Source organism: Spermophilus citellus, assembly GCF_964194105.1.
Source record: "Spermophilus citellus genome assembly, chromosome: 19".
Taxonomy (NCBI): domain Eukaryota; kingdom Metazoa; phylum Chordata; class Mammalia; order Rodentia; family Sciuridae; genus Spermophilus; species Spermophilus citellus.
In genome coordinates this window covers 13,041,648-13,063,009 of record NC_138201.1, presented here as the reverse complement: position 1 = coordinate 13,063,009, position 21,362 = coordinate 13,041,648, and the positions used below count along the sequence as shown (strand labels likewise).

Below are 21,362 nucleotides of genomic sequence, written 5' to 3'. Positions count from 1 at the left end.
GCATATACACATGATGGAGTTCACTCATAAGGATGAAATTATTGCATTTCCCAGTAAATGTATGGAACTGGAGAATATCGTGTTAAGTGAGATAAGCCAGACACAGAAAAATCAAGAATCAAATGTTTTTTCTCATTATGTGGAAGCTAAAGCAAAATAAGAGTAAGCAGAGTGGGGGAACAGAAATTCATAAAGGTGTAGGGAAGATCAGTGGAGTAGAAGGAGGAGACTGAAAGGAAGGAAGAATAGAAAAGGGAAGGAAATATAGAAGAATGAATTTAACAAAATCATGCCATGTACATTTATAAGCATAACAGTGAATTCCACCTTTAGATATACCTATAAAGCACCAAGCAAAAAATATATGAGGGAAAGGAAAACCAATAAGGTAGAGTAAAGAGAACAGGGGGAAGGAGAAGGGGAGGGAAAAGGTGTGGAGTCCCAGGACTAAAAAGAAGTAAATCAAATTCCCTGCATGTACAATTTTGTCAAAATGAACTCAAGCATTACATATAACTATAATGCACTATGAAAATTAAAAAATAATTATACAACAACAAAACCCATTGAGGTAAGGATGGGAAGAAATGTCTACAAATCAACATATTAAATATTGAAATGGTAAGACATCAGGAAATATTCAACTTCTGCTTACAGAGCATGAAAAACCAAGAAAAAAGTTTGTTAAGGTATGAGCCATCTCAGAGGAAAGACCTGAGATACTGACTTACAGGAAATCCCTCAACAGAATGACCAGTTTGATTGACCAGCCCAATGGGGACCCTTAGCTGGTAAGTGTAGCCCAGGTACACAATGGAGGATCACAATGCCTAAATGAAATGTGAATGGCCTCAAGTTCCCTCAACTATAGAAAATCTCCTACATAAAATAGAATAATGAACAAGAAAAAAGACATTGGTGTGGTATGGGGAAGAGATAATATATGAAAAGAACAAAATAACAAATACATTTAATTGAAAATTTTCACTTGTGTAAACAGCAAGATGAAACAGTAACACTATGAAACAGCTCTTCCAAAAAATACGAAATCAAAATTATATTTGAAGAGATAAAAGAAAAAGCTTAGAAACACTGCAGGAAGTAAAACAACCGAAAATAAATAAGATAAAAAAGTTAAAATAAGATAAGTAAGTTTAAATAAGATAAATAAGTTAAAAAATAGATATAGGAAACCCTATATCCAAGTAACATTTGCAGAACAAGTGTGTGATGATTTTTTTTTTTTTTTGGACCTCTGGGGATTAAATTCAGGGACACTCAACCACTGAACCACATTCCCAGCCCTATTTTGTATTTTATTTAGAGGCAGGGTCTCACTGAGTTACATAGAGTGCCTTAATTTTGCTGAGGCTGGCTTTGAACTCAAGATCTTCTTGCCTCAGCCTCCCAAATAATTTTTTAAACTTTTTTATTAATTTTAATTTAAATAATTTTTTTAATTTTAATGTTTTTTTTTACAGAAGAAAAATCCAAGAAATTGAAAGGCCTAGATTTTCAAAATAGGAAACATAAAATAGTGTAAAAATGGGAGAAAATAAAACATATTATAAAAATTCAAGATGACTGAAAATAATGAGTATTCTGAAATCAGAGAGAAAGTGAGGATACATGCAGAGAAATAAAAAGATCAATTGCTCAAGTGCAAAAAAGAAAAAAAATGAAGGATGAGACAGCAATGATGCATTAACTCTAAATTTGGGGGCAAAATTTGTTGTTTAATCCAAAATAATAATAAAAGGTAAATAAAAACCCCAATGCAAAGAGAATTTGCATGCATGCCAAGTGGGTCTTATAGGTTTTTCCATGCTAAACCAGAATTTCACAACCTCTACAAGCATGAACTTCTCTTTAGGCATCTACAGACATTTGTTGTAAATCATTTATGGGCTAGATATGGTGTATTTAAGAAAAAATACATGAGACAACACCTTAACACCCCAATTGTATTCAGTATAAAAACAAGTTTATTCATTAAATATACAAAGATGTTTTAATTTACTCTTTTGAAAAAGTTATTAGAGAATAGGTGCTCTAGGGATATGAGAAAATAAACCAAGAATAAAAATCACTACAGAGCCAGGAAAAATCATAGAGACAGAGAGCGTGTACACATGAGTGAAAGACAAAGCAAGAGAAAGTGATAGAGTTTGAAACTCTTGGCAGTAACTGGTCCAAATTAAGAGAATGATGGAGATTTCAGGAAGGATGTGCACAGGAAAAAATAATGGAACTCAGATTTTTTTTATATATGAACATATAGCAAAAAGTAGTAGACCTATGAGGTCAACAGAAAAATATTAAAATAGCTTCACAAATAATAAACATTGTCATGAGGCTGGGGATGTGGCTCAAGTGGTAGCTCGCTCACCAGGCATGCACGGAGTGCTGGGTTCGATCCTCAGCACCACACAAAAATAAAAGATGTTGTGTCCACCGAAAACAAAAAAAAAAAAAAAAAATTAAAAAATTCTGTTAAAAAAAAAAAACAAAGCATTGTCATGTTAGCATGAGGAAAAAGCAAAAGGATTTTTCTAAAATACAAGATAATAAAAAAACGATGCTATTGTGTGTGATAATTACATAATCATAATAAACACATTTTTATGAAATAAATATCTGATAGAATATACTGGGAAGTTAGGAGAGAAGTAAGTGACTTCAATCCTAGCGGAAGGGAATTCATTATGCAGATAAGAGCAAAAAAAGGCGGGGGGGGGGGGGGGGGGGGCTTAACGATTAAAGAGTTAAAGATAGCAGGCTGGGGCTATAGTTCAATGGTAGAGCGCTTGCCTCACACATGTGAGGCACTGGGTTCGATCCTTGGCACCACCTAAAAATAAAGATTATGTCCATCTACAACTTAAAAATAAAAGTTAAAATAGGCCCATGGTGGTGCAATTCAGTGAGATACTTGTCTCAAAAACTAAAATGGGTTAGAGATGTGACTCAGAGAGTAGGAGCCTCTGGCTTCAATCCCTGGTACAAAAAAAAAAAAAAAAAGCTTTATATTCCAATGGATCTACAATGGGAACGTTACTTTTATAATCAGGACAGTATTTCAGAAAAAGATTCACTGTTGCCTAAAATCCAAATGATCAATACTCTGAATGATTTAACACTTAGCTTCAGAATCTAGATACTAATGTCTTCTCACTACTATTCTCAGACCAAGTATTTGAAGTTAATGTTCCAAGAAATCTCAAAATCTCCCATCTACAGTGTAAAGCTTCCGAAACAAGAAATAACAAACATTGTAGGTGATCTGTACTCTTCAGACACCCATGCTTCTAAGATCACATTTTGGAAGAAATATATATGTATTCCACTTTTATCACCATGCTCAAAAACTATGACTGCAGTCATTACAATAAATCACAATATCCAGTAATACTCAGTGCACAGACCAGAACATTCAAAGAATGAACATAATTATTAAGTAAACTACATTCATTCTACATCCAAAATAAATATGCTACCTACAGATCAAACATATTAGAACTCATCAATCAACAGATCTATCAGTAGTACATTTTGTATGTGCTGAGTGCATTTAAAATAAACATAAGGCCATGCCTTACCAATATGATACAAGTTTTTAAAATGTGTGAAATAGATATGGGAAGGATTTGAGATAATCAAGGAGGTTATTATTAGTAGCATGGGAAAAAAAGTGTAGCGCAAAGACAAGTATAGTAATTACAAACACAGAATTTCAAAAATAACTAAAACATTGATTGAAGAAGAAAATATCCTAAGAACACACCACCCAGCATTTTCTAAGGAGAGAGAGAATATATTCAAGCGTAATCAGAAACATTTCCCTAGCATGTATGAAAGAGACTTTGAAGAACAGATATTGGTTCATCAGAAAGAGAAAAGGCAAAATGAATAAACGCTATGACGGAGATGAATTTGGGGTGGAGAATTGGGTGTGAGGTCTAAAATGTTTAAGTGGGACATTTTAAATAATTGTGTAGTTCAGAAAGAAAAGTTTGTACTTCCAATCATGAAGTTCTGGCATAAGACTATGTATTTCTTTCATGTATCCAATACCACTCGTTGAGAATCAACTATGGCCTGTGTACTAGCACAGGTATTAAAAATACAAAAATCAGTCAAGGGAAGCATTATCTCTATGCTAATAAGGATTACAGATTACTGGAGAATACCGACATTAATTTAGCCACACAATGATATAACACTGCACTACTGGCATAAACTGAAGTATTATAATAAATTTTCTAAGCTACTCTGTTCCATGATCTCCATGACAAAACAACACTAGAGCTGGCACTAGGGATAAAAACGGGAAGGAAATGCATTCTAGGTAGGTGGAAGAGAAGGTATGAAGACCTGGGAGGAAGAAAATGCAAACAACCCCTTAAAAGTATTTTCACTGTATTGATGGGAAAACTGAGGACCTGAGAAATTGGGACTTATTGGGAGGAACTTGCCCGAAGTGGGACAGTGCCCATTGAAGTAGTTAAATATTCTCAGATTCAAGTTTAATACTTTTCCATGTCTCAGCCCTGTTGTCCACCTGCAATCAGAGGTTTGTACCAGGATGGATTTATGGGTAGTACATAGACTACATAGACAGCAAAGCAGGGGCAGATGAAGGTACAAACTCTGGTTACTGGCAATGCATAGATCCAAACAAATTGTGATCATGGCCTGGCCCTTTTTTTTTTTTTTTTAATTTATTTTTGTTTTCCTGTGGATTAAACAAAGGGTCTCACAGGTGCATGATAAGCCCTCTACCAATGAGTTACAACCCCAGGCCTTGAGCACTACAACTTTACCCAATAAAAGATATTTGCCTTCACATTCAATGATATATAATTTTGAACTACCAGATAGACAATGATTTAAACGAGTATTTCACATCAGTGAATCAAAAACTGGCATGTCTCTAGTAGACAGTATTTTAAGGAACACATCTTTATCCTAGTACTTTCATTTCAAGGACTTTATCTTATATTTATTTATTTATTTAGGTACCAGGGATTGATCCCAGGAGTGCTTAACTATTGAGCCTAATCCCCAGCCCTTTTTAATATTTTTATTTAGAAACAGGGTCTTGTTGAATAGCTAAGGGCCTGGGCCTGAGTTGTTGAAGCTGGCCTTGAACTTGTGATCCTCCTGCCTTAGCCTCCCAAGCTGCTGGGATCATAAGCAGGCACCACTGTACCTGGCTATCTTATAATTCCTTGTAAGATAAATATATAATATTTTTGTATCATATTATTCCTGAACAAGGTATATAATACATCAATGTTTACATGTTAATAGATTTATATATTAAAGTCTATAATCAAACTTAAATGTCATCAACAAGGGGACATTTAGATAAGTTAATTATATATGTAAAATAAAATTCTGCATGGCTATTCAAAAGACTACATCTATCAGGTACTGAGATCCTCAGTGAAAAAAGCCTGAGTAAAGACATTCAAGGTGCAGAATAGGTACAGGTAGTACATGTATTATATTTAAAACAGGAACATAAGCACAAACACAGTTCTCCAAGAATGATCTAACAAGAGGCTAGAATGATCTAACAAGAACTAAGATAAATTATATTTTACCTTGTAGCATGGATACTTACAGAGTTATTTTACTTTTGAATCAGGTATAATTACCATTTATTCTATAAAGATAAAAATAGATCCTGGACCAGATTGGGAGTCATTAGCAAAGGAAGCAGGGGACATCAAGTTCTAGAAAGACCAGCTTTACATGGTTTGCCTACAAATCCAAGGAATTAGGGGAAAAGGGAAGATTATAAGTAGCTTTGTGTAGACTGAGGGAGAGGGAATAAAGACATGAGAAGGAAAAAAGGGGATTCAGGAATCCACAGATTGGATAAGTTTTGTTCTGAACATAAGAGTTTAAGGCATTGCCAATAAACTAGACTTATAAGACTTTACTAACACTAACAGGACATTCTTTAGATATAAACCTACTATATCTGGATATGCTTTAAAAAGTTTAGAGTTTTTTCTTCTTTTTAATAACTGAATACATTTATTTTCTAATAGAAAAGACAGAACACGAACAAGGTGCTATATCCATGGAAGAGTACAGCTCCCTGTGAGGGAATAGAAAGCACCCACAGATATTGCCACTGAATCATTACGGCTTTGATACTATGCTGTGTTTTCTCTTTCAGTCAGCATCCTGGTCTTTCTGTCTCCTATAGCTGCAACATGCATATGAACATATTTCACCAATAATCCTTACTTTATATCCTCATCGTTGGCAAAAATCACGACGGCCCTGGAGTTGGGGGTGTCCAGGAGCTGTTTGATAATCCTATCAAAGTCAATGGTCCTGTCTTTGCGCTCTTGGGGTATTCTCACGGACTGGGCAATGCAGAGCCCACCTGTTCAAGAGAAGAAAGCAGAGTGTCAATAAAGTTTCCACAGAGATACAAAAGGAACCAGGGAAGGTAAATGGGGAGGAGAGAATCCTAATTGCACAGCACTTCCCTGGTGACGTACATGGCTTTGGAAGGCAAAAGACATGATGCTGTCTATTGCTCATAGTTCATATACTTGTCATCGGGCTGTAAACCTCACTCTCTCTGCAATGCACTTGTAAATATCTAATTATACCTAAGAATACCAGTGATGTTAATTCTGAGTAGATAGGCAAACAGTGGCAGATAAGGTGGGCAGGTGGGAGAAGGTGATATGTTACACTAAAATAATAAAGAAAATGGAATTTTCCAGTTTGGGGATTCTCAGTAAATTTTTTCCTTTCACACCAATCTCAATTTTCAAAACTCAGTTCCAGTGAAATAAATCTAAAAGGAAAGCAAGAACACCAACTACTATATATCATAGTACACACACCATTTTTACTTATTTATCTTATGCTATCTCATTTTATCCTCTTAAAACTCTTATAAGGTACTTACTATTATATATTTTATCTTCTGGAAAAGGTGGACTAAAGGATTTTTTTTACTCCATACTTCACAGAGTAATTATGATAAAAATTGATATTATGGATTTCAAGGTGGGAAAATATTCAATAGGTTACTAAGCAATTGGTAAACTTCTTCCTGTTCCACCTCCTGCTTAGTGATTGTTTCAGATTGTAATATTTTGTAAAACACACTTTAAGAAAGGCAAGTGTAGGTGAAAGGTGTAGAGTATATTTGTGGGAAAGACTATAAAGTCATTCAAGAGGCAGAAGACTTAGAGGTAGGGACAAGAAAAATGTCTTACTCTACAGACGGCTGTAGTTAGCAAGTTTACACTTTGCAGAGACAATTGGTTGTATGTTACTAGGTATCCATAAATACAGGAAATATGAACCTGAACTCCAAATTGAGCATTTATTACACTGTACTGTCAATTAGTGTTAGTTCTAAGTGGCCCTCAACCTGCAGAGTGCCTGAAGTTATCTGTTGTCCTGCTTCAAAATATTGCTAATAATACTATCTATCAACTTGACTTAACTGACATCTCTAGAGCAATCCACATAACCACAGAACAGCCCAGGCTCTTTTCAAGTATATATGGAACATTTACTGTGACATACCATTATATAAGGGCCATTACTGGGGGAGGACCTTAAAATTAGAAAGCACAGAAATCATACAAAGTATGTTCTCAGACCATAACAGGGTCACAGAAGAAATTAATAAAAAAGGTAACAGAAAAATTTAAATACTTGGAAATTAAACAGCATACTTTTAAATGACCCCCAAATCAAAAATAAAGTGCCCAAGAAAATTTAAACACTGAACTGAAAATGAAACCGCAACTTATCAAATTCATAGATTATAGGTAAAGCAGTGTTCAGAAGGAAATCACCATTATTCACTTATCTTAGAAAACCTGAAATCAGTAACCTAAACTTCTACTTCAAGAGAAAGGGTGAATAAATACCCACAGAAGGCAGAAAGAAACAATAAAAATTAAAGCAAAAGTCAATGAATTTGAAAGCAGAAAAAAATAAAAACAATGAAATCAAAAGATACCATTTTGTTAGGATCAGTAAAAATTTACAAATCTTTTGACAGGCTGATCAAAACGGGAGGGATGACAAATGACTGAATGAGGAATGAAACATAATACTGTCGAACTTACCCATGGATATTAAAAACTAATAAGAGGGTATTACAAATAACTTTATGCCAATGAATTCAGCTATGTAAAATTAAGAACTCTGAAACAAATTTTCATAACTAGATGAAGAAAACATATGTATGTAGAATCCTGGTATAAATTAAAAATACCAAATTCACAGTTTGAATTTAAAAAAAAAAAAACCTTCCAAAAAGAAGATTCAGACTCAGATGGTTCCATTCATAAAGTCTACCAAACAATGAAGGAAGAAATAATCTCAGGAAATAGAAAAGCATAAATCATTCCATGAGTTCAGAATTATGAAATAACTAAAATAGACAATGTTTACATAATAAAGTGAAATACAGTAATAGACTGCAGTGGCCAGGATAGACTAAAGATCTGTGGCCTGCTAGGTGGCTTGCTTGAGCCAATATTATAGCTGCCACCAAACCTGGATTCACACCTGCTATTCTACATCATGGAGGACCCAGAGATGAGCACCAGCAGATAAAAATGTGACCATCTTGAGAAAATAAGATTTTGGGGCACAAGGAACTAGGCCACCAGAAGTGACAAGAAGAAAACTGTGTCCCTAGACACAGTATACCCCAAGAGAAAAATGGAGCAGTTACACTAGCAGGAACTGGAGAAGTTCCCAGAGAACTTTACTACCAATATCAACCTCAAACCTGTCACTGAAGATATGGCTAAGACCCATCACCAGGTCCTGTCTCCCACCACTGCAGCAAGAGATACCTTAAATTATGAAGAGGTCCCCGAGTACTTTGATGAATGTTTTCCCATCAAAATGTGTGTGGCTCCAAATTAATTTTAGTTGTTCGATGTTTGCTAAATTTTAAATAAGAATTTCGAAGGTACATATGACCATTAAATACGGAAAGTAAATTAATATAAACTGATAGGCTCGGTAAGATTTACTCTAATATGTAAAAGGCCTGAACTCCATTTCCTTTACTACACATAAGAAGGGATATAACTATTCAAATAGTAGACTCATTTCATAATTTGCACAATTGGTATACAGAAAAGAGAAAAACTAAGTTTATGTAAGTTTAACTTACAGAGGGATAAAGACCTTCATCTAATAAGTTTCCTTTATTTTTAGAGATACAAAAGACTATCACTTTGTTCGAGTAGTGGATACCTTGTTATGTAAATTGGTATGAACTGTGAAAGTTCTAAACTTAGCAACTCAATTTTTGGAGACAAAAGTATTTAAAAAGAAATTTCAGGGGGCTGGGGATGTGGCTCAAGTGGTAGCGCACTCGCCTGGCATGCGCCCGGGTTCGATCCTCAGCACCACATACCAACAAAGATGTTTTGTCTGCCGAGAACTAAAAAAATAAATAAATAAATATTAAAAAAATTCTCTCTCTCTCACTCTCTTTAAAAAAAAAAAAAAAAAGAAATTTCAGGGGCTGGGGTTGTGGCTCAGCGGTAGAGCGCAAGCCTTGCATGTGCGAGACCCTGGGTTAGATCCTCAGCACCACATACAAAAATAAACAAGTGAAATAAAGGTGTTGTGTCAACTAAAAAAATATATATATAAAAAAAGAAATTTCAGAACTATTAAAGTAGTTGATCTGTTTTATCATGCCAATAACTGGTAAGAGGCAAAAAGTAAAAGTGACCAACATACTTTGATGAATATGAGAGACATGTTGGTATTTTGAATTGGCCAGAAGAATATCAAGTAATATTACTTGATATTCTTGATTACTTTCAGGAAACATTTTTAAATTTATCTTCAGATCCTATATTTCAGCAAAGTTTCTTAATTTATGAAATTCTTTGTACATTCCTAATGTTCTAAAACAAAAATGCCCAAACTCAAAAAAATATGCAATTTGATGACATAAAACCAATTAATTTTTCTTAAAAAATAAAAATTCAGATCAATTTTTTTCATGTGCTTATGTGCTAAAGTCCTTGAAAATATCAACAAATCCAGAAACATACAAAGAAATTGTAACACATTATGACTGAGTATGTTTCATCCAAGGAAGATAAGGCTGATTCATGATTTGAAAAAAATCAATGATTATGTGGGTTTTCTTAATCTGACAACATGTGAGTTATAATCTTCTCAATACATGCAGAAAAAAGTACCAAACAAAATTTACTATTCAAAGTAAAAACCATAAACTAAGGTTAAAAGTAAAATTTTTTAGTGTAACATGCATCTACAAAAAGCCCATAGGCAGAATCATAATTAATAGTAAGAGAACTAACTTACCTAAGGTTAGTTGGAGAGGATAACCTTACCTAACATTGTATTGGATGAGGAAAACAAAAAGAAAAAGTACACAGTTTACAGAGGGAAAAAATAAAGTTTTTTCCATTTGCAGATGACATAATTTATAGAAATCACTGATTCCCTCCAACCCCCAACCAAACATCTCCATCAAATACTAGAATCAAGCAAGGTGGCAGGATATGGACTCAACATACAAAAGTCAATCAGGTACCATACATTACCAATGATCAGTTTACATTATAAATTAAAAACAATGCCATTCACAAACACTACCACCAAAACCACGGAGTCCTTATATATAAAAGTGTGGAGAATTTGCAAACTGAAAATCTTCCAAATGGCGAATGTCGTAAGTATAACACAAAATCTCAATGAACTTTCTAATCTGTGTTAATTTTAACAGTTAACTCTACATTTATATGAAAACGCAAAGAACTAGACTAGCAGAAAAAATTCTGAAAAAACAAAATTGGGGGCTGGGGATGTGGCTCAAGCGGTAGCGCGCTCGCCTGGCGTGCGTGCGGCCCGGGTTCGATCCTCAGCACCACATACCAACAAAGATGTTGTGTCCGCCGAGAACTAAAATAATAAATATTAAAAATTCTCTCTCTCCTCCTCTCTCTCTCTCTCTCTCTCTCTCTCTCTCTCTCTCTCTCCTCTCACTCTTTCTTTGGAAAAAAAAAAAAAAAATTGGAAGCCACATGGCTGTGCGTGCCTAATCCCAGCAACTCAGGAGCTGAGACAAGATCAGAAGTTTGAGGGCAACCTCAGCAACTTAGTGAGATCCTGTCTTAAAATAAAAAATAACTAGAGATACAGCTCAACACCCTGGATTCCATACTTAGTACTACAAAGTAACTAAAAAGAACAAAACTGGAGTCTCGCAGAACCAAGTCCAAGACTTCATATAAACCTACAATATTCAGGGGCTGGGAATGTGGCTCAAGCGGTAGCGCGCTCGCCTGGCATGCGTGCGGCCCTGGTTGGATCCTCAGCACCACATACAAACAAAGATGTTGTGTCTGCCGAAAACTAAAATATAAATATTAAAATTCTCTCTCTCAAAAAAAAACCTACAATATTCAAAAGACAGTACAGTATTGATGAAATTATAGACACTTAGGTGAAGAGGAGAAAACAGACTCAGAAATACACCAGAACAGCTACCATCAGCTGACTGTGAGGAAAGTTACAAAGGAAATTAAAAGAAAAAAAGACTGTTCATCATATGATGCTGAAATGGCTATTCACATGCAGAAATAATGAATCTTGACAAATACCTAATAATCTATACAAAAATTAAGTCTAAATTGATGATATACCCAACTGTAAAACACAAAGCTAGAAAACTTAGAACAAAAAGGGAATCTATATAACCAATTTTGGGATCTGATATCAAAAATACAATCTCTAAAGAAAAAAAGACACATTGGGTTTTGTGAAAATTTAAAACATTTTTCTGCAAAAAGACAGTATGAAGGGCTGCAGCTGTAGCTCAGTGGTAGAGCGCTTGCCTAGCATGTGTGAGGCACTGGATTTGATCTTCAGCATCACATAAAAATAAAATAAAGGTTTTATGTCCATCTACAACTAATATATATACATATTATATTAATATATGGCATTAATATGTACCATATATATGGTATTAATAAAACATGAGACGGACCAGGATAAAAATCACATATCTGATACTGGATTTGCATCCAGAATATACAAATAAACCAACAAAAACAGAAGAAAACAGGCAAATATCTCAATTCATACTTTTTTTTTAAAAAAATGACACAAACATGATAAATGAGCATATAATAAGTTGTTCTATTGTGGTGTTAACTATTACAATCAATGAGAGTAAGTTATACGTTATAGATTAGTGAAAAAATATATATTATAGATATATTTTGATAAGTGAGATAAGAATTATAAAGCAAGAACTGTCACAGAAAGGCCTAAGATTCCATTTGGCTGCCCTCTATAAAAAAGTGTTACAAGAGCTGTTTCTGAGAAACTGAAATGAAAGCTGTTCTTATATTTTTTACTGTACTTTGTACCCCACAAATATGTACTCAACCTAGGATATAGTGGTCTTGGTGACCCAAGACTTTGAAGTAGATTCTCACCCCTGCTAACCACCTGCTCAAACTCAGGATATGGTCGTCTAAAACCTGCTCAACTCCAAGATGTGACTGTCTTGAGTTGCTGTGTAAATTGCTGTCTTAGCTTCTGACTGACTTGCTTGCATGACGCTAAGGAAAGTCCCTGAGTTACGGTTTTTGTCCTTAAATTCCCAAGCCACAGGCTAAGAAATTGCTGTTCTCCCACAGCGCCTCAGTCTCTGTGGGTAGGTTACAGTGCCTGGCCAGGTAAATGAAGCTCTCTTTGATTTGAATTCGGACTTAGAGTGTTTTCTGAAGCAGCTCCCCATAACAGTTCCATATCACTCAGGAGAAATGTTGATAAAACCAAAGGTACAGGGAGAAAAAAAAATGGCGGATTAGAATGAAGCAGCGTTTCTCACAACTTGGCTACCCAGGACACAAACCGCGTGGAAACCGTTTCTCCCCAAGGTGGGTGAAAAGGAATTTCACTAACATTCAATATTGGACAGAGAGCCTTAGAAAAATACCAAGTTTGGGTCCATTAAAGAAGGAAAAGAGAGAAAATTCGAGAAACTGCTTGCGGGAGCAGTGGAATTACCACACGAGACGGACAAAGCTGAGAAATATCACAGACTTAGCACAGAAAATCCTGAGACTGAAGGGGTAACCTGTCCTAGCCAATCCAGAGGCTGTCCAACTCATTAAACAGGCCCACAAAAGAAGCCCCAAGTTTACCAATTGTCCGCAGGGAGCCAAGCCGGGAGCCATCTTGGATACTGTGTGCAGTGGCGCAAGGGGATCTGGGAACTGGGACCTGGGAGTTCCCGGCTGACACCGCGCAATCTGACCTGAGCCTGCGAAGACTTAGAACTGAGTCTAGCAAACCCGAGGAAAATCCAACACAGACACTGAGAACATTTTGCCCTTTGAGTCTGTCACTTAGCATCCTCAGTTACCCTTGATCTGCTTTCTATATAGTCTTTTTCACTACTCTATTTCCCTTGTTTCCCTTTTGGCTAACAGCCAAATTTTACTATTCTCTGTTTAACTCTTCCTTATCATTTTACTTATTTTTTTCTCCTTCCTCATAACCAACACATCTACATTTACTACTGCATTTGCCCTATTGATCTCTTCACATTGCAAACACCTTTCTATCTTCCTATCTCAATTCTTTTCTTAATCAACTTTATCCTTTAAAAAAAAAAAAAAGGAAAAAAAAGAGTTTTAATGTGGTGCTGAGGATCGAACCCAGGGCCTCACATGTGTAGGCAAGCGCTCTACCACTAAGCCACAACCCCAGCCCCTATCCTTAAAACTCTTAACAGTAATTGGTTTATATAACTTAGGTCCCACCACCATTGTTATAGCAATAATTAATGTGGTGGGATACATAGACAACACCAATTACTTGATTTTATGCCAGACATAATTTTTTATTATCTATTGCTTTTACCAATGAAAATTGCTGATTGCACCATTGTAGACATAATAGGAATGAAGTACCTAGTCTATTGCTATATATTGTTTGCATAGGTTATTGCTATTATTAGGTTATCCCCCAAATCTGGGAGATACTAGTAACATACAGGGACATGATAAGCTCACAGGGTAAAAACTCTGCTGCTTCAAAACCATCCAGATAGATGGGTAGACACACAGATAATATGAAAAAGCAAAGGAACAAACCATCCCATATAACACATAATACCTCAACAACAGAACTCCCTTTACACCACAATGGAGGAAATGTCATAAAATTTAGAAAGTTCATTGTCAAACTGATCTACAAGGTAAAATATGACTTAAGGAATAAAATCAGGGAGAAAGTACAAGAAGTGAAAGATTACTTAAATAAGGAGATAGAGATTCTGAATAAGAATCAAAAATCCTCTAAAGTAATCAATTAAAAAATTAAAAATTCAATGAAAAGAATCACCAATTGGATAGACCACTTGGAAGATGTAGTTTCAGGCAACAAAGACAAAACATGTAATCTTGGAAATAAAGCTGACCATGGAGAAATGATGTTAAGAACCCATGAACAGGGCTCGGGTTGTGGCTCAATGAAAGACTTACCTAGCACATGTGAGGCACTGGGTTAAATCCTCAGCACCACATTAAAAAAAAAAAATCAAAAATAAAGCTATAAAAAAGTTTTTTTTAAAAAAAAAAAAAGAACCCATGTATAGAATTTTCAAGAAATATGAGATAATATGAAAAGGCCAAATTTAAGATACACGAGACTAGATGAAGTCTCTGAAATAAAAACTAAAAAATGTACAATCTTTTCAATGAAGTAATATCAGAAAATTTCCCATACCTAAAGTGGAAAATCAAATACAGGAGGCATACAGGACTCCAAATATACAAAATTACCACAGACCCAGTCCAATATAAGTTATGAATATGCCTAGAATAGAGTTTTAAAGGCTGGTAAAGAAAAACAAATGGTCATGTTTAATGGTAACTCAATTCAGACCTTAGCTGATTTTTCCTTCCCAGACCCTAAAAGCTAGGTGGTCTAGGAATAAAATATACCAAACTCTGAAAGAGAATGGATGTCAACCAAGAATACTATATCCAGCAAAATTAAGCTTTACATTGAAAGATGGAGCAAAATACCTTCCACAATAAACAGAAGTTAAAAGAGTACACAACTAGAAATCCAGCACTACAAAACATACTTGATAAACTATTTCATGAACAAGAAATGGAAAATAAAAATGAATAGAAATAGGAAAGATAGCAGAATGAATCTGACATAATTTTCTTATGTACATATGAAAATATGTAACTGAATCCCATAATAATGTATATTCACAAGAATATGGTCCTAATTAGAATAAGATAAAATATATGCTTGTATTTTTGTATCACAATGATTCTACTATCATATATAGCTAAAAAGAATCAAATAAAAAAAACAGTGATATACCATTACTTACATATTTGAATAGAATAGTAAAAAAACAACAAACTAACAAGACTAAATGCTGGAGAAGATAGAGAGAAACAGGAATATTCATTTATTGCTAGTAGGAGAATTTAAAGTCACTCATTAGAAAGTTATTATATACAATTTCTATCCTGGGCTTTTGGTCAAGTGAATTGAATACCTCTATTTACACAAATGTGAATGCACATGTTTATAGCAACTTTATTAATCACTAAAACTAGAAGTAATCATTCAACATTAAAAAATGAATAGAATACTACTTCATAAGAGAATTTTATTTTTTTTATCAGCTTTGTCATTACTGCCAAACATTATTCTGTGCCCAAGGTGAGGCACAACATCATGTCAGGAGGGTGTGGCAGAGGAAAGCAGCTCAGAACATGGCCACCAGGAAGTACACATAGCTGTGCCCACCAAGGAAAAAAATATATTTTAAAGTCACGGCCCCCACCCTCCCTGTCACCTACCTCCTCCAGCCATAATCTACTTTCCTTCAGTCATCATCCAGTGATTTCCTATCAGAGCAAATTAGAGAAATCTAATCTACTAATTAGATTAAGATTGTCATTACCCAATCACTTCACCTCTAAAGTTTCCTGCATCATCTCACACAGGAGATTTTGGGGGACACCTCATATGTAAATCATAACACTACTCAATAAACACTCAGTAACTGTTGGTTCGTTCAAGAATGGGAATTATTACTAAATGAATTTTTCCATACCTGAGATGAAAAAGTCAATTGCAGATAATGGAAGCCAGGTTTCTCATGGTCAGAAAAAGTTTAAATATAAGCAAAGGGATAAAGCTGGAATGAGTCATGTGGTGCTCAGAGTCAGAAACCAGAATAAACTCAAGTTTTAGAAACAGAAGTTTGCATACTATGCTATGGTTTGAGTATGTGTCTCTCCCCAAATAATCTATGCTGCAACTTAATCCCGGATGTGGAGCTGATGCTGCTGGTCTGGGCAACTTCACTTTGAGAATTGCTGGACTAGGTGCAACTGCTAAGGTGGCCAGGAGTGGGAGTTAGTTTTGAGAAATACTGGCTTAGATGCCTCCATGTAAGTTGGAACCAGTCCTGGTAGTAGAATTTGTGTGCATGTTCTAGCCAAACATTTTTAGAGAGCTCTTAGGATGGTGAAATGGAAGGAAGGGGATGGATCATTATGCTTTGTTATAAAGTACACAGAGATGCAGAGAGAAGGCAACAGGGAAGGTTTCTCTGGGAAATGGCCACTACTGCCTCCATGCTATTATTCCTCCAAGTGTGGATGGCATTATGTAATAGGGAGGAATGATACCATCTGCAAACTGTCCTAGGGCTGCTGAGGAGAAATGGCTATTTCACCACCCTCTCGGCAGAAGGGAAATCATTCTGGATGGAAACCCAACTTCCCATCAGGATTCAATTACAGCTGAGTGATTAAGCAAATGAGAGCAAACTCCATTTGGAGATGTGATTAGTGGAGGGGCGGTCTATACTCTGGGATGGAGAGCTCACCGTGAGAACCGATGCGTGGTGTTCCATGATTGTAAGAAAGGGTGAGCGTCTGGATTCTGCAGAGAACTGCCCACAGGTGAGCAAAATCAAACAATTCTACAGAAAGGGGAAATGGGCTATTAACGCGGTAATGGGAATGAACATGTTCGTAAAGCTAAAACACAAAAGACAAAGATTGAAAAACAGGAATAGACATAAACATGCTGTTTTGATCTGCTCTTGGAAGGCTTGGGTTGTATCTGCTATAAAGATAATCACCACATTTGCATCAGAGCCACAAGAGAATGTGGCAAGTTTTAAAATTCACTTATATTGTATGTAGATGACTTCAACTGGGGCATTCAGTTCAGACCAATGATTCCATGCCAGAAACGTGTCACTGTGAGAAAATGGTGTGTCCTGTGTGTCCAACAAGGAATGGGATGATACACACCATATACACGTGCACACCTTGTGCTCATGAATCAGTTCTCAATGATATTCATATATCAGTTCTCAAAAATAATATTTTCAATAATTATAACTAAGCACATATTTGCATACCAAGCTATTGTCCCACTGAATGCAAATTCATTCTCTATTCCAGTTTAGTCTCTCATAGTGAATTCAGTTTGCTCTCTGCGACAATTCTGATGCTATTTGATCACCACAGTGTGTAAATAAGCTGTATTTGAGGAAGTATTTTTTCCAAAAGCAAAATTTTACAAGTCTACCTTTTGAGGGCATTTAATTTGCCTGTGAAATGTACTTGGAGTTTCACTTTTTCTGTTGGTCTTGCTATTGCCCAATTAATTCACACTTCTGTGAGATGCAAACACATGGAACTGGACAGTCTCAGTATAAATGTTTCAAATGAGCACCATGTCAGACATGACAACTCTATTCATGGTATCTCAGCTTTGGCTGAGAAAATCCACTTTAAGTGGCTGGAGAAGATACAAGCTGCTGAGATAATGGCAAGAATTTGAGTCCCCCCAAAAATCAATCTGCTTCTTGATATGGAGGTAAAAACTGCTCAGTTTTCTGTCTGCCCAGGGTAGGAAGCAATCTGTCTGAGCCAGTGGAACCTTAAGAATCAGCACACAGATTGTTTCCAATCAAATATTTCTCTTTCAAGCACGTATGCATTCATCATCTAAAAAGCAGACGCAAGAGCAAAAATTACAGTTTGCATCACAATCCTGGAAGAGCCTCCATACAAAACTCTTCTACTGATGATTTGTATACGCCAATTCAGTGCTCTAAATATTCAGACCAGGATGTGCAAGCTTCTTCAGGACTGTGTGTTACTGGGAATTGAACCCATGCTAGGAAAGCACTCTGCCCATAAGCTCAATCTCCTGTTCCTCTGTAGGATTTGCTCTAAAAGGAACTACATAAGCAGAACTAAGAAATAGAAATAACTATTAAAATAACAGATAGTTGAACAGTGACACCAACCGCAGGGGATGGATTGGCTCTTACCCAGTTCAGACTATACATCACATACCATTTTAAGTGCTTTATATGTACCAATACATTTGAGGGCCATCCCACCCAGGGAGGTAAGAGGAAACAGGAATTCTCAAGTTACTTACCCCAAACCACAAACTTAACTGCAGAGTAGTGCAATAAATTTCATTTTCCAGTAGTTCAAGGTAAATGATGAAACAGTGTTCTTCTCCTTATATACTTTACAAACCAAGAGGGGAGAATAAATGGACATACTTTCTTAATAGAGGAATCAAGGTCTTTATGGAAGAAATTCAATTTCAGATTAGATGTTTCCTATCTGGGAAAGGAAAGGATACTTGGAAGAAACAGTAAGGTCAAATGTGAAAAGTCAAGGTCATTTCAGGTAAGACTGACTGTTGTCTCCCTTTGGGTGATTGCTAATAGATTCCTGAATTTGCTTAGGGTGGCCAGGTACACAGTCCCAAACAACAGCTTATCACTGATCACAGACAAAGGGACAGCTCTTTGCCTCTTTCAGTCTCTTTTCAAGTAGGAATGACCACATGACCCAAGGAACAGGTAGAAAATTTCAAGAAACCATTCTGGGAAAACTTTTACTCCCATGGAGAGAGGTTAGAGGGAAGAGAGAGACACTGGTACGGCTTTTCCTGCAGTCTTGTGTATATTATGATGTCTGGAGCTATTATTGTCCTCTTGACACCACTAGGCCATAAGCAAGAAGATGAAAACTCCTTAAAACTGGTAAACCAGAAAAATGATTGGAATCAGAGTCCCTGACTTCATGTATCATTGATCAAAAGATATGGTGTCAGCAACCACCTATTTCCTGATACAGGAGAAAAAGCGAACACCTTTTCTTTTTTTAAAACAGATAAAATAAACATATTAAAAAATGTTGTATTTATTCATTGTTATGTGGTGCTGAGGATCGAACCCAGTGCCTCCCACATACTAGACAAGTGCTTTATCACTGAGCCACAACCCCAGCCTGCAAACACTTTTTTTGTGTCAGCTGTCCACAATCCATTTTCTGTTCTTTTCAATTAAGTGTAGTCCTAAATGATTTTGCCATCAAAGAACTCCCAACTTAGTATAAAAGGTGAGAAAATGCTTGAATGTATTAAAAAGTCAAAATGACAAAGCAAAGACAGACCCAAAGAAGCATCATTTGTAAAGGAGAGGCTGATAAAAGGTAGCAACTGACACCTGTACAGATTTGTGGCCAAGATCAATGTGAGAGAAGAAAACAAACTGGAGAATGATCAGTAGCCAGAATGTAGGAAAAATTTCAAGGAACATAGTGAGATGAGTTTGGCTGCAACAAAGTATAATGCAGCTCAGTGGTTAGACAGGTGGGATTGATTTTGAATTGCCCAGGATACCAAGAGAAATCATGTACTTGAACTGGGCGAGGTAGTGCACACCCAACAACTCAGGCTGAGAAAGGAAGATTACAAATTCAAGGCCAGACTGAGCAATTTAGCAATACCCTGTCTCAAAATGAAAATAACAAGGGCTGAGTATGTAGTTCAGTAGTAGAATGTCCTTGGGTTCAATTCCCAGCACCATTAAAAAAAAAAAAAAAAAACTATTTACTTTGGAGGACCACAGATCTCATTCAGAGCACAACTCAGGCACTATCTATAGATACTATTAAGGAGTTAGTCCACCATATATTCCAGCCAAGAAATGTCAGATGGCAAGCCTCAGTTAAATGTGTTCAGGAAATTCAAACTCATCATTTGTCCTGACAAGTATTTGCATTATACTTTAAACACATGGAGGCTTAAAGTGATCTTGGACAAAATCATGTACATTCTACTTTTGACTCTAAGAATGAAAAGAAGGCTCAGCACAAGCCTCCTATTAATCAGATGATGAAACTGGTCCAGAAAGAAGATGCAGCCAAAACAGCCTCCAAGCCAAGGTTGAAATTAAGCTTTTGGAGCCAGGCATAGTCATGTACACTTGTAAGCCTAGAGGCTCAGGAGGCTGAGGCAGGAGGATCATGAGTAGAAAGTACCCTATCATGAGTACTTTGATAATGAGTACCTTATATCTAAATAAAACACAAAAAGGGGGTTGGTGATGGGAATGTGGCTCAGTGGTTAAGTGCCCCTGGGTTCAATACCCTTACCAAAAAACAAAACAAAACAAAAAACACTTTTTGGGATTCTTGGTTAGATACTCTCATTTTGTGATGTTACGCTATGTGTTACTTTCTTTGCTGTTTTCATATTCATATACTCATCCATTCATTTAAAAAATACATATTTACTAAGCAACTGCCATGTTTCAGTCACTCTTTTAGTTGCCTGTAATAGAGAAATCAACACAAAAGACTACCATCCAAATTGCTTACACAGGAAAACATCAATAAAACAACTTCCCTTTTTAAATTCCCTTTCCCAGACAGTAAATGCTCCAAGCTTAGCTTACAACCAGAATCCCAGTGGAGAACATCAAGCTCTTTTCAACAGCTGGTATCTTGGCAGGTCGTGAGTGGGTTAATCAAGAATGTGCTCAGTTGCAGGAAGCCTTTGGAAGGCAAGCTGCTCCTTTCCCTCAACAAGTAAGAAATTGGCCGATTTTTTTTTTTTTTTTTTTTTTTTTTTTACAGTCACTGGTTTTCCCTGTGGCTGTACCCACCCACAGCAGTTAAACCAATTGTCATTTATTTCCAGGTATCTCCTCCCCAAGGGTGCCCCACTATCTACCCTGGACAATTAAAAAAAAAAAAAAAGGTCAATTTTGTATTGGTTCTTTCACTAATGTAATGTCTCTCTCTCTCTGTAGTAAGTACTTTTACTACTGCCGAAGATTTTTTAAATTTTTTTAATTAATTTTGTGGTGCTGGGGATTGAACCCAGGTTGTGTATGCTAAACATGTGCTCTACCACCGAGTTCCATCCCCAGCCCCATCTTCATTTTTTTATTATTTATTTTTTAGTTGTAGTTG

The 21,362-nt window shown here is 36.0% G+C and overlaps 1 protein-coding gene across 2 annotated transcripts in view; it reads right to left on the bottom strand.

Annotated features, from left to right (window-relative positions):
• Window positions 1–21,362, bottom strand: part of GRM7 (glutamate metabotropic receptor 7) — a gene marked incomplete at its 3' end in the record, with an annotated part of 844,437 nt that overhangs the window by 389,361 nt on the left and 433,714 nt on the right. For both annotated transcript variants that reach the window (XM_081276152.1, XM_081276151.1), the window contains exon 3: window positions 6,265–6,406. In XM_081276152.1, the coding sequence (XP_081132278.1) occupies window positions 6,265–6,406 (142 nt within the window). The remainder of the gene's footprint in view (window positions 1–6,264; window positions 6,407–21,362) is intronic.